Source organism: Heterocephalus glaber, unplaced genomic scaffold, assembly GCF_053883595.1.
Source record: "Heterocephalus glaber isolate CG9 unplaced genomic scaffold, H.glaber_assembly_v1.0 deba00000901, whole genome shotgun sequence".
Taxonomy (NCBI): Eukaryota; Metazoa; Chordata; class Mammalia; order Rodentia; family Bathyergidae; genus Heterocephalus; species Heterocephalus glaber.
In genome coordinates this window covers 9,549,307-9,566,547 of record NW_028258171.1, presented here as the reverse complement: position 1 = coordinate 9,566,547, position 17,241 = coordinate 9,549,307, and the positions used below count along the sequence as shown (strand labels likewise).

General features: G+C 42.8%; 1 protein-coding gene across 1 annotated transcript in view; it reads left to right on the top strand.

Annotated features, from left to right (window-relative positions):
• Positions 1-1,148: 1,148 nt before the first annotated feature.
• Positions 1,149-17,241, top strand: part of Mdga2 (MAM domain containing glycosylphosphatidylinositol anchor 2) — an 801,066-nt gene continuing 784,973 nt past the window's right edge. The window contains exon 1 of the mRNA XM_004835599.4: positions 1,149-1,745. Coding sequence (XP_004835656.1) covers positions 1,466-1,745 — 280 coding nt within the window. The 5' untranslated portion in view covers positions 1,149-1,465. The remainder of the gene's footprint in view (positions 1,746-17,241) is intronic.

The window sequence follows — 17,241 nt, the reverse complement described above, 5'->3', positions numbered from 1 at the left end:
AACGTGTCGTGTAATTACCGCAAGTCTAGGTGGTAGCTGGCCCTCGGCTTGCAAACGCCAACAGCAGGTATATAAGCGGCCCGGGTCCCCGCGGAGCTCCGGGGAGCGGGAAGGGCTCGGCCGGGGAGGCTGGAGGCCGGATGCCGCCGGCCGCGCGGAGCCTCTCGGCGCCGTCCATACTGATGAGCTCCGGGGCCCGCTCTGGAAGGCAGCGAGGAGGAGGAGCAGAAGAGGCAGAGAAGCCGGAGGAAGGAGCCGAGCCGCGCACCCGGCTTTGACGTCGCCGGCTGCGGCTAGCAGCTCGCGCTCCCAACACGTAGCGCACAACGTGACCACACACAGCCTTCCTCGCCGGCAGGCAGCCCGTCCGCCTGCGCCCGGCGCTCGCCGCTTCGCCCTCCTCCTCGTCGTCGTCGTCGTCGTCCTCCTCAGCCAGCTCTCGCCTCCTCGGCGCGCATCCCCGCGCGAACCCCGGGATCCCGGCCGCCCAGCCTGGGCTCCCCTGCCGCAGCTGCGGCCCGCTCAGCCGGGCGGGAGCTCCGCTGTTCGCCTCTGGATGCCAGCACTACGCTAGCCCGGGCGGGAAACCCCTTCCGCGGCGGCTTCCTCCAAACTCGCGCCTGTCCCGACCGCCCCCACCCCCTCCACCTGGCGGGGGCGGCGCGGAAGCGAAGAGGGCGCGCGCGGCGCCGGTGGGCACGCGTGGACGGCTGTGCCGATCGGCTCCCGGCTCGGCGCTCTCCGTCTTCCTCTCCGTCTCCGGCAAGTGGCAGCGTCTGGACTCTGCTTTCGGCTCCCGGAACTGTGCGGCTGGCCCGAGTACCCTCCTCGCTGGCGGGCGCTGAAGGCTATTTCGGGGAGCGGCGGCGGAGGCTGCAGCGGCTGGAGCCGGGGCGCGCTGCACACGCACTCTCCGCTCCCCGCCGGACCCTCCGCTCCGCGCCTGCCTTCCTCCCGGCCCCTCCTCCTCAGCCCCGTCTCCCGGCCCCATTTCTCCTCTTCCTCCTCTCTCCGCTCGGCGATGCGAGCCTGTACCGAGTAACAGGATTGGCGTTGCAATGGCAACTGATGGAATGGGGGAAGGCAAGACAGCAGGGCTGGGGGCTCCGGACTGCGGGCGGGCGGGCCGCTGCCGCCGCTTGACGCTGCTCTGGGGACCTTCGCGAGTTACTTTGTAAAGGAGAACCCAGGCGAGAGCGCCCAGCTCCGTGCTCCGGGTCAGAGGCCACTTCCTGCTCCCGGCCGTCCGAGCCTGACTCGCGCGGCGCGGCGCCCCGGCTCCTGCCCAGCGCGGACCGAGCGCGGCCGGCTCTGCAGAGACTGGAGCCTCGGTCCCCGAAGAACCCTCGGCCGGCCTCGCGCTCCTTCCCTCGCTGCCCCCCGCGGTCCTCCCTGGCGCGAGTGCGGGTGCGTGTGAGAGTGTGGCAGGGTATTGTGTTGCGGGAGTGAGTGTGTGTGCGTGTGCATGAGTGTGGGGCGCGCGGGGCTCCTGCGCTCGGCTCGCGGCTGCCGCCGGGGAAGGACGGACGGACGGCGCTTGCTCCTTCGGCGAGCGGCTCCCGGGCCCTTCGGCGCGGCGCGGGCGCGAGGGGAGCGCGCCTGGCTGGCCGCCGGCCTCCGGAAGGGCCCACCGCGTCCCCCCTGGGCTGGATATGTTCGTGTTCACGTGAAGATGGATTTAGTCTACGGTCTCGTGTGGCTGCTGACAGTCCTCCTCGAAGGGATCTCCGGCCAAGGAGTGTACGGTGAGTGGTATCTGGTATCGCGGCGCCGTGGTGACCTTGTGATTCTTAGGCAGGATAGGTTGCCGAGCCAAAATGCGGGGCCCCTCCCAGTGTGGATTTTGATTTACACTTCCTCACGTTACCGGGAGCGGCGAGGAGGCAGCGAGCGCGCTGCGGGTTGGGCTGCGAGCGGCTCCCCCGGCGCCGCGACTCGGGCTCGGAGTTGGGTCACGCCGGCGGCTTCGCACTCGCGCGGACGCGTGGCTTTGCCCTGATTTATCCCCGCGGGAGACGCGGGCTCCAGCGGTCTTTGATTTAATAATGGCTCGGCTCCTAGCGTGCTGCGGTGTCAGTACCGCTGTTTTCCCCTGAAAGGAACCTTCGCATGTGACCCCGTAAGTCTCCCCACCCCTCACACACAAGCACACGCACACTCCCGCCCCCTCCGCCTCTCCACCTTCTCTTTTCTGTGGATGCCTACATGACTTGATTTTCCGGCTCAGGAAGTGGGGTGACAGTTGAGTTGCATTCTGCACCAGCCGTTGCCATGAGCACTGACTTGAGGGAGGGAACTAGCAGGCAAGATTCTCGCTGCCAGACGCAGTTGAGGGACGTGTTGATGTGAATGGATGAGCAAAGGCGGGAATGAACGGACGGCCAAGTCCGCGCACCTGGGCTCCGGGGCGGGACACCAGCTCCTTGCAGAGGGAACCCGATCTCAGCTCTTCTCTGGAAAACCCAGATCTGGGAGGGTTAGGACGAAGAGAGGGGTGAGCTTAATTGGAAGGTTTTGAAGTCCTCAAAAGCAATTCCAGCTTCTCTTGCCTGTCAGCAGTTGGCACTCTCGGCTTTCGACTTTCAAACACACACACACACACACACACACACACACACGTGTGAGCTGAATTCTAAGTCTTTTCCTGGGACAAGCAGGTGGCACCCCAAAAGAAAAAGCACTTTTGGGTTCTCCAGGTCTGGTGCTGAGATTGACGCTGAGCATCAGGACAGGACGCACACACAGCGGGTCTTCCCGTATCCCTGGGATGTGTGCTGGAAATCCAGCCCACCTTGCCGTCGGTCTCCCTCTGGGATTTGGGCCCCAGCACTGCAGGGCTAGGCCCGTGGCTGCCCCAGGGCCCAAAGGCGTTTGTGTTGGTGGAAGTGTGAGAGCTTTCCCTGCAGACCCTAGAAGGGACTACGGGGGCTCACCAGTGCCCAGGTACCTGGAGCCCTCAAACTCTGTGGGAACATGCAGCGCGCTTTGGGCGCTTTGGGCGGACAGTTGGAGGGGAAAGGCAGGTGCTTGGATTCAGCTTTTACTTTTAGACTGTGTTGGGTCCGGGGCTCAGCAGTGCTGGGGTCAAAGGGGGCTGGTTCCTCTGTCCTGCTGTCTGCTACTCCCTTCTCAAGTCTTCCTCCTTCCCTCCCTTGCTTGGACCGAGAAACCTCTGAGCACCTGAATCTCCCCACTGCCCACCATCTCCTTCACAAATGAAAGGCAACTGTCTGGCCGCAGCAGAGGCTGGAACAGTGGGGGTTGGGGTGGTGTGTGTGTGTGTGTGTGTGTGTGTGTGTGTGTGTGTGTGTGTGTTTGTGTTGTGTGGTGCTGGAGTGCAGGAGAGAGATGCAGAGTCTCTTCAAAGCTTGACTGAAGGAAGGCAGGAGGCGGAGCCTGAGGAGGGCAGGAATTCACTTAGTGCTTCTGTGACTGCTGGTCACCCATGTCTCCTGAGCAGCTGGCAGAAATTCATTCATTCTAGGGATGAGGACAGCTGAGATCATCCTTAAATGGCAGTTGCTCGCTCTGGGACAGTGAATTCCTCTTGTTCCAAGTTCAAGTTTGCATTTTTTTCTCATTGGTTCAGATCGTCCTAGTTAAAAGATCTCCCGTCTTGCTTCTTAAATTGTGTCAGCGTCTGTGTGTATGTGTATGTCCAAGTGCAAGCATGGGCATGCAGAGGGCTAAAGAACAGTGAGAAAAACTGGGAGGTGGATGGAACACTGGAACTGTAAGGATTAAAAAAGGATGGTTCCATTTTCTTGTCACTTTGGTCAAGCAGATTATTTGTCTTGCTGAGTCTTGTGTTGGGGAGTGGAAAAGGGCAAAGTGTAAGGCTGTAGATAAATAGCAATCAGTGGGCTGTGTCACTTATCAGTAAAAGAGAAGGCTGAGCTGGTCGGGGATGAGGATGGTGGTCTTTGTTTTGTTTTCTTTCACTGTTGATGTGGTTATTAGTCATTTAGCCAGGAATAGAACTGGATTTGTGTGAAAAGTATTAATCATCATCTCTGGCCCTAATAAATGTTAATTATTCGGTGGGTGAAATATATGTAGATATAGATATATCTATATATGTGTATATCTCAAGTCTATTTTACATATCACAGGAATTAGATTTTCACTGTGGCCCCTGATCTTCAGGATCAGCATCAACCTGGAACTTGTGGGAAGTGCAATTTCTGGGACCTCTCCCTGAAGTTCTGTATTGGAAACTGAAAGTGTGGCACCCAGCGATCCCTCCTCATCACCTGGGTGATAATTACTTGCAGTGCACATGGGAGTCTGAGTGCCAGGGGCATGGACTTAAACTTTCACTGCCTTGCCTCATGACTTTTCTTAACTTAATTTGTTTTATTTTTATTTGTTGAATAATTAATAGAATCTTTTTATTTAGTTAAAATTGTCAGTTGCAAAGGACGTAGATATAAGATTTAGTGTAAGGGGGCCGGGGATTTTAGCTCAGTGGTTTCGCCGCCTGCTGCGCAAGCGCAAGGACCCAAGTTTGATCCCCGGTACCAAAAAAAACCAAAACAAAACAACAAAAAAAGATTTAATGTAAGGTTATAAAGTGTTTTTTGAATATTTTACGTGAAGGTCTTTGAAAAGGATTAATGGAAAAGGTTGAAAATTTTAAGGAGAAACTTTAAAAACCTAGATGGTAACTTGCCTGGCATAAAGGTCTATATCCCTATGCCTCTTTATTTGCCTGTATTCACAGGATGTATAACCATTCATACTACGAACAAAAAATTACTTCTTAGCATTATGTTTCAGTGACTGTGTCCACGAGGGAATAGAAAGCATTTACGATGTGGCCCAGGAAACCTCTTTAATCTTCTACTTCCTGGATGAAAAACTCAGGATAAAATTTAGATTTTAATTTTTAGTAAGTTGAAATTACTTGTTTTAATGTAGGTTATGTTGTCTTGAGTACTGTGCTTTCATCCTGTTATGCAAAATTAGTCTGGCGACTTTGAGCAGTATTGAGGTGTAAAAGTTTCTGTTACAGACCTAGGAATGCTTGTCATTTATCTTCAGTTTTGCATAGACAACTGCATAGAAGCTAACATTTAGATTTGGCATGGCAGTTGAGTAAGGGAAATTGTGCTTCAACTGCATGTGTCTACCCTTTACAAATAATTCTGATGTCATTAGAGTTTTGTTTTTTTTCCTGGTACCCTGGATCAAACTCGGGTCCTTGTGCTTGCGCAGCAGGCGGCGAAACCACTGAACTAAATCCCCGGCCCATTAGTGATTTTTGTAATGTTCTGTCATATATTCCTTACATATCTCATATCAGATGTGACATTAAAGAAATATAAATTATTTGAAAACCCTTATAAAAGAAAATTGCCAAAAACTCTTAGAAAATAGTGTAGCATAAGAAAGGCACGTGGATTTCTTCCAGTGACTGCTTTAATGGATAATATGCATTTGGAGACATTTATTTTTTAAAATTCATTCTTGAGCAGTAAATTTTACCTTCTTGAATTTTAAGTTACTTGCATTGAAATTTTTTTCCCTAAAATGCAAGTAGAATTTTAAAGTTTTGTTTGAATTTTTTTTTTGCCTAAACATTTGCCACTGAAAACCAAAGTTATTTAGCAATGAACGGATACCTATCTATTTGGGACATTTCAATTTCATTCACATTGTATTAAGTTTAGAGTAATTAATTAGACAGAGCATGGAAGTCAGAATGTAAATGCCAGCTGTTTATCAACTTTTTGAAATCATCTATAGCTAGTAATCTGAAGCATTTTCCTGGTTTTAAAAGTTTTCTTTGTAAGCAGTAGTGAATCGTTTGAGCTATTAAGTTGTGTTTTCTAGAGCTATCATTGATAATGACAATATTAGAACCATACCTCCTGTACACTTCTCAGTTGGCTTGATTAAAAATAAAAAGCAGGACAACTACTCTGTTGTCTCACACTGTAGTTTTACTTCTGATCATCGTGACCCTAATTCCAAAGGAGCTTAATAAAATCTTATGATTGTTTTAACATAGATCACTATTGTAAATGAAAAACAAAATAAAACTCCATATCTGGATAGCTTTACTGGGAACCAAATCAAACAATTACTTGCTGCTCTGAAATAGTTAATTCTCTGTCCAAAGGAGCTTCCAGAATATGTAAGATTTAATAGGGTAAGTTTATCAAACACGCGTTTGACATTTTAGCAAGCTATATTAGATCAAATCGAGTAGTATCAGTAAATCTCATGTAATTTAAGCATGACACCCTGGGCAAATGGGACAGAAATGACTTGGAGGACTTGAGAAAGAAGAGAGTGAGACAGGAGGTCACAGTAGGAAATTTGAGGCTGTCAGTGTGTTGTACCTGATAGAAGGATCCAAAAGGAGAAGACTGCATGGAAAATCAGCAGGCTGTTGTCGGCCATCTCAGGTTGCTGCACCTTCATAGCAGAGTTGTCCCTAGGTGCACTGGTTAGAACTTTGTCCCGTTTAGGTCTGGGGAGACTCTGAGATGGGATAGTGTTTTTGACTGCACCATATTTACAGTGTCCACTTGTGGCAGAGTTGGAGATAACTTCCTAAATACTGCTTAACAAAATCAATCTGAAGCTCTGTCACGTACACACAGCTCTTTCTGTCATCTCATTCCTTATTTCACACATGCACTGCACTCACACACTTTGTATTGCCACCACGTTGGCCACCGTCACTGAAGAAAATGGATGGGATGCCCATTGTACTTTGAAATTATTTTTTGTCTGTTTACTGTATTACTGTTTGTCTTTGCTGGTTACCAAGATTTCACATGCAAAGGGGGCAGATACAGTGTTACTTTGTTATGTCTTGTACAATATGACCTCCATTCACACACTTGGTTCTTTCCATGATCTGGTTGCAGACTGAGTTGGATGAGAACCGAATCAAATTTAGTGGTTGGGTTCAGTGTTGACAGTATGGGGCAATTTGCTTCGGTTCTTGTCCAGTTGGTTTGTGACCAGAATTGTGCGGAGAATTGAGTCCATGAATCAAGGATCCATTGTATGTCTCTGGGCAAGTGCTTAATATTTTAGATTGAGCAGGTTGTAAGCCAAGGCTGAGGAATCTTTTTGGAATAAAAGTCAGTGACCACGCCAAGGTTTAGACAATTAGAAGTCAGAAGTAAAGCTTTAGAGATCAGGTAATTCTGGTGGGTAGATGCCACCAAAGTTATTCCAGGAAAGCAGTTTTCATTGTCTTCATTTCTTTGCTTAAGTTTATTGTCTTTGCTTTTGATACTTCATATTTATATTATACCATTGTGATTTTTGTTGTTCAGTGGTAGACTGCCTTAAACTTTTCTTGAAAAGCAGGGTACAAAGAAACTTTTCTGAAAGAGTATACTTTGTATTCTATTAAAATTTCTTATTTTAATGTAACTTGTGAGAGCTTGTGAACTTTGAGCTCAGTTTTTGTGTTATGAAGAGAGTGTCAGGAGCCGTGATCTTGGGCTGCTTTTCAAGTATAGAGGCGATGCATAACTCCTGTTCTCTGACGTGATCCTCATACTTTGGGAAATCTTGCAGGAGTTGGGCTCCACCTGAAAACTGCCACATATCCCAGACTGATCTTGATATTGAGCTGTAGAGTTTGTGCGCTTTGGAGGTTAAAGTTGTGCTATCAGCTCAGGGTTAAATTGGGGAAAGTCTTCATTACTCTCCTTATTGAATATTTTGGTAGGGTATGCAATGCATTGTATCGAATATATTTCAAGTATGAATAGGTGAACACTTTTAGCTTCATTATAATTGCTATTAACTGAATAGTCCCACAAAATGAAATTTCATTTCTTTGCTTCAGTGACTGTCAATGTAAATATATTACATGGAGCGGACTGAATAAATGATTATATTCATAGAAAACTGTATCCTATTTTTATTTCCAAATCCAACGAATAAACTTTTGACCTTATAAAATGATAAAGTTGTGAGAAGAGACTTTAAAATATCTTTAAATCATGTCACCAATTTAAGACACAATGGTTTTTCCATCATGTCAGGCAATTGGAGGTCCTATATTTGTGAAATTTCTTTTTTTTCAGAGTCCAAGCACATTCATTGAATGGACATGTTTTTTCCTTTTTGTCTTTTTTTTTTTTTTTTTCAAATTACTAAAACTCTCATGCTTCATTATTGGGCCATACACTTTTATTTTCTGTTTTAAACCAGTGCGATTCCATTTTCTTTTGAGACTATAGTATCTTGCACTGATCTCGTATAAGCTCCCTTTTTTTTTTTTTTTGGTACTGAGAATCTAGCTCGGGAACCTTGTGCTTGTGAGGCAGGCGCCGGAACCACTGAGCTAAATCCTTGGCCCTCACATAAGCTCTTTTTACATTAGCTTCTTACTATTTTTCCAAGTCACAGTACCATTACTTATCTTACATTGTAAATCACTATTTCCTTTCCTGTTGATATCACTGATTAAATGAAGAATGATGATTTCTCTTTCCTAATCCAAATCATGTATTCTCTAGGAGTTTACAATCATAGAAGAGGAGTTCAACTATTTGGAACAAATCTTTGGATTATCATACATATATAGCAGATTTATAACTTAAATATGCATCATGGTAAGATGAAAGACACTGTATTAGACATTACCATGTAACTTTTTCTTTTCTTTTAGTATGTTACCTCTATAACTTTGCATAATAATAGGCATCGGTTTCTTGCTATTCACAGTCAAATCTGTATTAAGGACTGTTGTGTAGTGGCCAGATGGGGTTGCCATATCTTCAAGCAGAGTATTTTTTGTCTTGTTTTGTTGTAATGAGGATGGGCGAAATAAAAATAATTGTGTGATTTTGCAAGTGCCTCAAAGAGGAAGGTTGATTCATAGAAGATGGTCCAGAGTCCTAATGGATGGCACATGAGGCAGATGATATCTGACAGAGGTGGAGAAAAAAGGCTGTCAGAAAAATGTATCTGCTTTTTTAGTAATGATGAACAGCAAAGTCTTGTTTTATTTTCTGAAGGAATTAGAACCTTGCTCAAGTGCATCACAGCAAAAAAGAGGCATCTCTGGCTGAAAGACTTCTTCAGGGAGATTTTTCTGGTCCCTTGAAGGGAAGTATGAGGGAATACAGGTTCTTAAAGAGAGCCTCTGGTGGTGGGAGAGATTATTTTCCGTGCTCATTAATTGTATAATTTGGGGGGAAAGGTGGGCTCAGGTGAGGTAACGGGAGATTCCTTCTGTGACTTCTGAGTAAAATTGTGAATTGGGTCCAGGCCTCTCTTTGGTGGACTTCTCACTGAGGAGGATGACGGGCTCCTATGAGTACCCTAAGAAGGCAGAAAATGTCCCAGGAGGACATGGCTACTTTTCAGAAATTGTGACCAGTGGGAATTCTGTGTAGATTTATGTTAAGTTCAGTTAACTCCAGTAAACAAATTAATGTATAAGTTGTATGCTTAATTCATATAGCTGTGTGATAAGGGTTGTAAACTCAAAGATAAATGTGGAGATAAAACCAAGTGAAAACAAATCAAACAAGTCTCTATGAAAAAGACATAAATGTTTGTGCCTAGGTTATAGAGAGCAATTACAGTTGCTGTTGGTGAGAGGGAACTTGAAAACACTGAGGTATCGTGAGCTGGGCCTTGAAAGTGGGTTGGCATTATGTAGGTAAAGACAGAAGAATTGGATAGCTACGTATGAATCCCAGCTGGAGGGTTCCTGGTGCAGAAGGAAAAACAACCCTAACGTAGGTAATAAAGCCTAAGCAATTGCTTCAGAGTTCACCTCAACTAGAAACAGGTATCTGTCCTTTAACAGAACTGTGCTATTATCTAACATGTGAGGATAGATATGCCAAAAATTTTATTGTGTTATACTCTGGAACTGGCTGTAATATTGATGTCCACCACGATTCTGAGTTAGTGTGTTCACATGAAGCCAACTGTTCTTCCGAAGATAGGACAGTTGTCCCCCAGGCTCCTGTGGGATACTAAGGCCTAACAAAATCTAGACACACTTGGGAAGCTTGGAACCTACATAGCAGTGCCTTTTGAAGTTAACGTCAAAGACTTTTCAAAACCTTTTTACAATGTGAGAAAGAAGTGCTGCTCAGCAGCTGCCGACTATGACTTAAAGCATCACGTTGTTCCTTACAAATGTGCAGCCACTGAGATGAATGCATTGCCTGCATGGAAAGATGGGTGTGCATTTTCTTACGGGTTTTCATTCCTGTGTAAGGCAGCATGATGCAGTAAGAAGCTGTTGGGTGAGCCAGGCTTTCTTCCAGTTCAGCTGCAGCTTCACTGTGTGACCTCAGGCAAAACGCTTAATCTCTGCCCCTCAGTTTTCTTATCTGGTACACTGTTACGGGAATGGGCAGGTAGCCAGGAAAAATATAAATAGCAGCAATGTTTTCTAAAAAGTGGGGTTGCATTTTAAAAACTAGGATACAAGAAAGCGTGGAGAATTTTCGCCCTCTTTGTAAAAAAAATTGGGTTTAGTTGCTGCAATAACTGAATCTCATAATGGGATTGTCACTTAGTTTGTAGGGTGGAGTACAGGTCTAGGAACTAATGAAAAGCAAGTTATATTTATTTTCTGAAAAAATAATTCAGTGTAATATGAAAGAGGAAGATAAGGCCCAGAGGGGAAATGGGAGAGGTAGGGGAAGGGAAAGGAATAAATATGAGAAAAAAAAAAAACGGGAAACAAAGGTTTTGCAAATAGGAATGGAGAGGTTGAAGAGAGGTCAGGGGAATGCGGAAAAAATAAGAACCAAGAAACATCATGTACAGGCACAAGATCCCAATGATAAGTGTCATCATATTCAGTACCTAAAATGTAGCAGTAAACTTAATGTATTAAAAAATACACAGTGTTTCAGACTTCAGGGCATCAGCACAAAATAACTCAAGAGGTGTATTTCTTAACAGTGTCAATAATATTAGTGTGTACGTGAAGGTGCTCTGTGGCATTGTAGTTTGTGTACACAGGGAATACGCATTGCCTTGCAGATCTTAACCCTTCTGTCCCTTAATAGCGGTACTCAGTGGGGAGCTGGTATCTCCTCATTTAGGAGCCCCAGAGAACACTAGCATATCTTAAATGTCACAGTCATGGGTAAATTTATGTGTAAATATACAAGTGTGTTGAAACATACATATAGATCTTATTTTTGTACCAAGGAGCAAGAATATCTTTGGTATGCTCCATTTGTAGACTAATTGAAAAATACTAATATATAAAAATAACCCATTTAAATGGAAAAGATTAAGGACATATTTGTTAGGATATTTATAATTGGAAATTTAAAAACACAAAGTGAGGAAAAATAATTAACCAAGGCTATCACAAAGTGATACTGTAACATCTTCTAATTTTGACCCCAAAATGGCCAAAATTGCAGTTTTCCATGTACTCAACAAATCATTTAGAAATTGTTAAATTAGAATTCACTGAAAATGCTCAGACCTTACTCATTGTTAAATAGCAGTATATGCAAGATGACATTTTTACGCATAATGTATTTAATTATCCTTGGCAAACACTTTGTTTCTTGAGGATGATGATGACTTCCATAGTCCATCTTCATCTTGATAAAAACAGGATAGCTACAGCCAGTCACTGAATTAGGTCAGTCTCCTGGGTGTCAGACTTTCTATTAATTGTATGTTGGTTGGACATACTGGTTAGTACATCTGTAACTAAATCAAAAGTGGGCTTTACTCAGATCTGTAAGCAGACAGCAAAATCACAGTTGAGAATATTGACTTTAGTTTAACAAGTCACCTGGAGCATATACAAACAGTAGAGTGTGTAGTATGAACAGGTATCACTTCCAAGAAGTTTCAGAGTTCATTGTCATCCTTACCTCACAGTTAGTGAAGTTGTCTGATCAAGAAGTGGGTATGTTTTTGTCTTCTAACTGTACTTGTTCTTTTTGTGACTTCCTCCATCGTTATGATTCGCTCTCATCTTTTGAGTCACACTTTTTATTCATTTTTAACATTAATCTAGAGCATCTTTCCCTTTCCTTGAAACAGAGCTGCTGTATTCATTTTGTAGATTTTTTAGTCTTAGTTCACAATGAATGACATCTCAATCTTTGATTCATATATTTCTTTTTGAATGGATTCATTGAAATAAATTTGTTGAAGGAGGTGCAGCTCTCTCATGACCATTCAAGGTTAGCAGCTACACAATGACATCATCACTGTGAAGACCTTCCAGTCTTTTCCTAAGACAAGAGCAACTTCCAGGGGATGGCGGCCTGAAATTATCTGCCTTGGATTTTCTGATTTCCTATGTCTCAGTATCACATCTTTGCAACTGCAGTAGCTGGGTTGAAAGTAGCTTTCTAATTGTTCACTGTAATTTTGCTGTTGAACCCTATTATCATTACAATTCTAGATATTATTTCATAAAACATTTATCTGTCATCTTTGAAATGTACTGTGCTTTAGTTTTCTGAGCTGATTGATGGAAAGATGCGCTTTGAAAACTTCATGTTTAGTATCAAGAGGGCTAAAGAGGATACACATAAAAACAAATACATGTATACTACATTTGTGTATAGAGGATATGTATAATATCTAGAATTGTAATGATAATAGAACTGATATTTATTAAATAGCTGATATTTATTTAGGTTAAGCTCAAAGAACCAGGTAGATTTCCCTCTTCCCCTGCAAAACTGACCGATTTCCTGTTGGCAGCAGGGTACACAGTTTCTCATTTCACCTCCATTTTGTTTTTGAATATATTCTGTGATACGTTCTTGTTTGTGTCATTCATGAGTGTAAAACAGTGCCATGAGAAACTTACATTATTTCTTGCCTTCCTTTTCTACAGTTGGCAGATGAGAAATCTTAGCTGTACAGCAGTGCACATGTAGTTTATTTTACCTTCACTGTAGTGCTGTATGCACTTGAGACCCAGTGTCTCTTCTACACACCAAAGACCATACCTGCTGTACTATTTATTAGTCAGGCCTTCATAGTGGTCTTTTTTCTTCTTAAGTAAGTTTTAATGTATTAAGAATATCTGCAGTCATGTGTGCATAGAAAACCAAACTTAAGTGAGGTTTTTCTTTTTCCATCTAGAAAATTATTTTAACATAGGATATAGTGATTTTTAATAAAATGATTGTCATTTATCAAGAGCCTGCTATATGCTTGATCTTGTATTGGAAGCTTTATATGCCTGAAACCACACTCTATACTTTGATTTAGATAGATTGGAAATCTGAAAATCATAGAGTTTAAAAGCTATTATATAGTTGCTGTGGCTAAATGTAGAACCACATATGATGTGTATGTAAAAATGAGTATTTGTACATATTCTTCTATGTATTGTTAAAATTATATTCAGATGTGTGAGTGATTATACTTACTGTGATTGAAACCTGCCGGTTATCTACCTCACATGGTGCTGTGCATGAAACTTATCTCAAACAGTACATGTCTGAAATATAACTGGGGTGACAAATTTTAGCTTCTTGCCTCACAAATATAGGTAGCTAATGTCACCGCTTTATACCATACAGTTTTTAAATTTAAAGTAGAAAGATTTGATTAATTTATTTTCTTTTTTTAGCATTGAAATGCCTGTACTGAAGACTCTCCTTGGTGTAATTTATTTTTGGACTAATGTGATAGTTTAAAGTTATTCACAATTAGTAACCTGTAAAAAGGAAGAAATGGCTCTACTATACATTTCATGAAAGTACAGTAGTTTTGTTCCTCTATGTAAAATTATGCTAATAAAAAATAACCACTATCAGGTGTACCACTCTGTCCTCCCCCAGGCTGATTGACAGTCCCCGGCCTTAGAAAGATGCAGAGTTACAAGTCATATCTGGCCTGATTTTTGCCTTGAGCTCCCTCTGGGTATTCCTTGAACATTTTTTGCACAATTAATTGAGAAGACCATATAAGTGGATTGCTTTTCTTGAAAATCTTGCTTTGCTCAAGAAGACAGTTGATTGCAAGCCAGTGAGTTCCTCAAACCTCAAAGCTTACAAATTAGTGTAGCTCAGTGATTTGTTTTAGGCGTTTAGCTAGAGCATTCACCACTATAAAAGTCATTTTTTCCTGTGCTGTTTGAATGCAGTTATTGTGTCATATAGTATAACGCTGTACCATTCTGGCAATTGTGTGGTTGATACAGAAACTGCTTCCATAGGAAACCATTTCAAGAGAGAACAGGAAAGGTATTATGTTCTGCTGTAGTGCCATGCATTTCTAAGCAGCTGATGTTTTCTTGAACTGATAGCAACCCCCAAATTTTCATAGGCAATTGAGTCTTTGGAACTTTAACTCTTCAGTCTGTCCGCAAGAGCAGTGCCTTGAAATTCTTTTTACACGCACATTTCACAGTGGGAATTCATTAATTCTCTGCTTTAACTGGGCTGATATTGTATTTTAAAGCCAGATCTCTATTTTAAAAACATGGAGAAGCATTGGTTTTATTAATTACTTCTCTAAACACTCACTTCTTAATATCCAGGCGAAATACTTGAAGGTAGTGGGAGATGATTTCTTTCCATACTGAGAGTTGTGATATATTGTGATGTTGTGTGGGCCCTGTGCATTTTGCAAGCAAATATTTCAACTTAAACTGCAGGCTTCTGTGAAGGAATAGAGTAAAAGATGAGTCAAATCCAAATTCAGAAGAGTTTAATAGGTTTTATGTTGTTACTACTTTACCCGTTTAATGCTATATTTGGAAGTAATTACGGAATGTAATGCACCAGTTTTTTATGTCTCTCTCCACTTCCAATTTTTGCATTTTATGATACCATAGATGCATGGTCTATTTTGAGTGAGGTGGATAATGACTTAATCATTGAGTTATAAAATTCTGTGCCTACAATTTAAGTGTATCTGTATGTTATTATTTGACTGAATACTATATAAATAATTAATAATTTAATAAATTTCTATAAAGGCAGGAATAGACATTCTTAAAAAATAAAAGATGAAATATCTTATGAAGCTGCAAATGCCATTTGAATGTTGAGTTGTGACAAAAATTAAAGTCTAGATTTTCTTAAAGATCATTCAGAATTTGATCTAAGAATATTTTCTGATGGCTTTTACTACTGTTCATTCATTTTACATCTTTTCCCAGTGATTATTATGACATTTTAGATGTTTGCAAATTATTAACAAAAGACTCAGCCTTTCTACATGGGAGAAGTTTTGGTAAAGCAAATAATGAAAAATAGTAAGGCAGACTTTCAGATACTGTTGGGCTGTGACCTTGGGATTGAACTTGCAGTTGCATGAATAGGAGCAGATGCATTGGCCTGGTCATAGTCTTAGCCCAGATAAATAAAGAGAAGGAGAGATTGGGTAGCTAGAAGTATAGCTCAGTGGTAGAGTGCTTTCCTAGCATGGCCAAGGCTCCAGATCACAAAAAAAAGCAAACAAAAAGATGGACTGCTCTCCTAGGGAAATATAAGGCTCCCAGATCATGGAATTAGTAGGGTAGATTAGATCAAGGCAGTATGTGGTACCTGCATGTCATAGGTTGACTTTCTCAGGGAAGATTTATATGCAAGTGGTTTATTAGGGCATGCCCCTGGAAAGAATACCTTTAAAAAGGGAAAGAGAGCCAGTGATTAGCACAGGGAAAGGCAGACTTGGATTCAGTTGCAATAGATTTCTAAGCTTAGATGAGATGGTGTGAAGCTAGGCTGGACCTTCAGAGGTATTCTAAATAGAAGAAAGTTCCTTTGTAACCCCTTTTAGACCACTCATTGGATAATAGGCTCCTCTGGAGACTAGGCACTTTCTCTGAGCAAGGCAGATCCCTTTGGTTGAAGGCAACAATCTGGGAAGAACTCAGCTATGAGCAGTCAGCAGGTGACACTTTTGGAATTTGGGACAGTCTATGGCTTCATGCAGAAGACTCTTTAATGAAGCTTCATATTTTCTAGACTTTAACTCTTGTGCTGCTCTTATTTGCTTACTCAGAGTTCATCTCATCGGAAAACTGGTCATCCAGGAGGAAGCTTCTTTTCTTAGGGGGTCTTATAAGAAGAAAGTTACTGTGATGAACTTGAGCTCCTGCTGTTGTGCCTGATCTTGAACAATGACTGCTGTGCCTCACCCCCTTTTTCTACTACCTTTATAGATTTCCCCTTACTTTCAGCTAGTGATTCTGATGAACTAGATAAAGGACTAATGGACTGACACTAATGGGACCAACATCCTGTTATGAAGGCCTTCTCAGGCTGCAGTTGGTGTTATTGGTCATTATTTTGGTCAGATCAAGAGAAGGGACTGTTGCTATTCAAATTGGTCGGTCACCTGGGTGCTGGATGTCTTCTTTCCTGTTTACATTGTGTATTCGGAAACTTGTCTCCTACAAACAAATTGAATTGTCTCTGCTGAAAATGCACCTTCTTTCTTTTCATGCTTGTCTTTTGTGTAAGCAGTCCAAAGTGAATAGGTGACAACTGTTACAGTAGTTGGAGACTTTTGCTGTTGCTATTAGGGGAAGTGTTTTCTCTCTAGGAATTTAGATATCTTAGCTGTGTAGAGCTTAGAACTCTGCTGTCAGGAAGCACAGGCACCTTACATGGTTCACTGGGATGTAGCTGAGCACTGTGCAGACTTCCAACTCTCAGTTCCTGGACTTTTTGTATTCTGCCTACTGGGGGTGCAGCTATGCATAATGGTCATTGTTGGGGATTTACTATATCGTGGCGTGGTGTCCAGACCACTCTGGGTATCATACCCAAGCTGTTCTCTCAGCTCCTTCGAAAGACCCTTCTAACATTCTGTCAGACCAGCAGAGTGGCAGAACATAATGTGATGGTATCAGCAGATTCTATGATGGTATTCCCATTGTGGCATCTCTTTTCTCTTCAGGGGATCTCTTTGTTTAGTATAGTATTATGAAGTATTCTGTCTTCGTGGCTCATATATTCTGAAGTGTTTGTAGAATCCCTGTAGGCAGGAAACAAACCCATACCCAGAATACATGTTAAGTCTAATTAAGATAAGTTTCTGGTATTCATTTATGTGCAAACAGAGCCCAGTATACTCAATTGCTACTAAATGGTTGGTTAGTCTCTTTGAGGAGTGGTGCATCCACGGTCTTTCTTTCTGACATGTTGGACATTTAGCAGCAGCTAAGTTGGCCTTGATACATGGAAGTCTTTATATTCACTGAATGCATAATATCCACACTTTTACTGTGATTTCTTCCTTCTTATCCCCACTAAACCCATGTTAGGGTGCTAGAGGACAAGC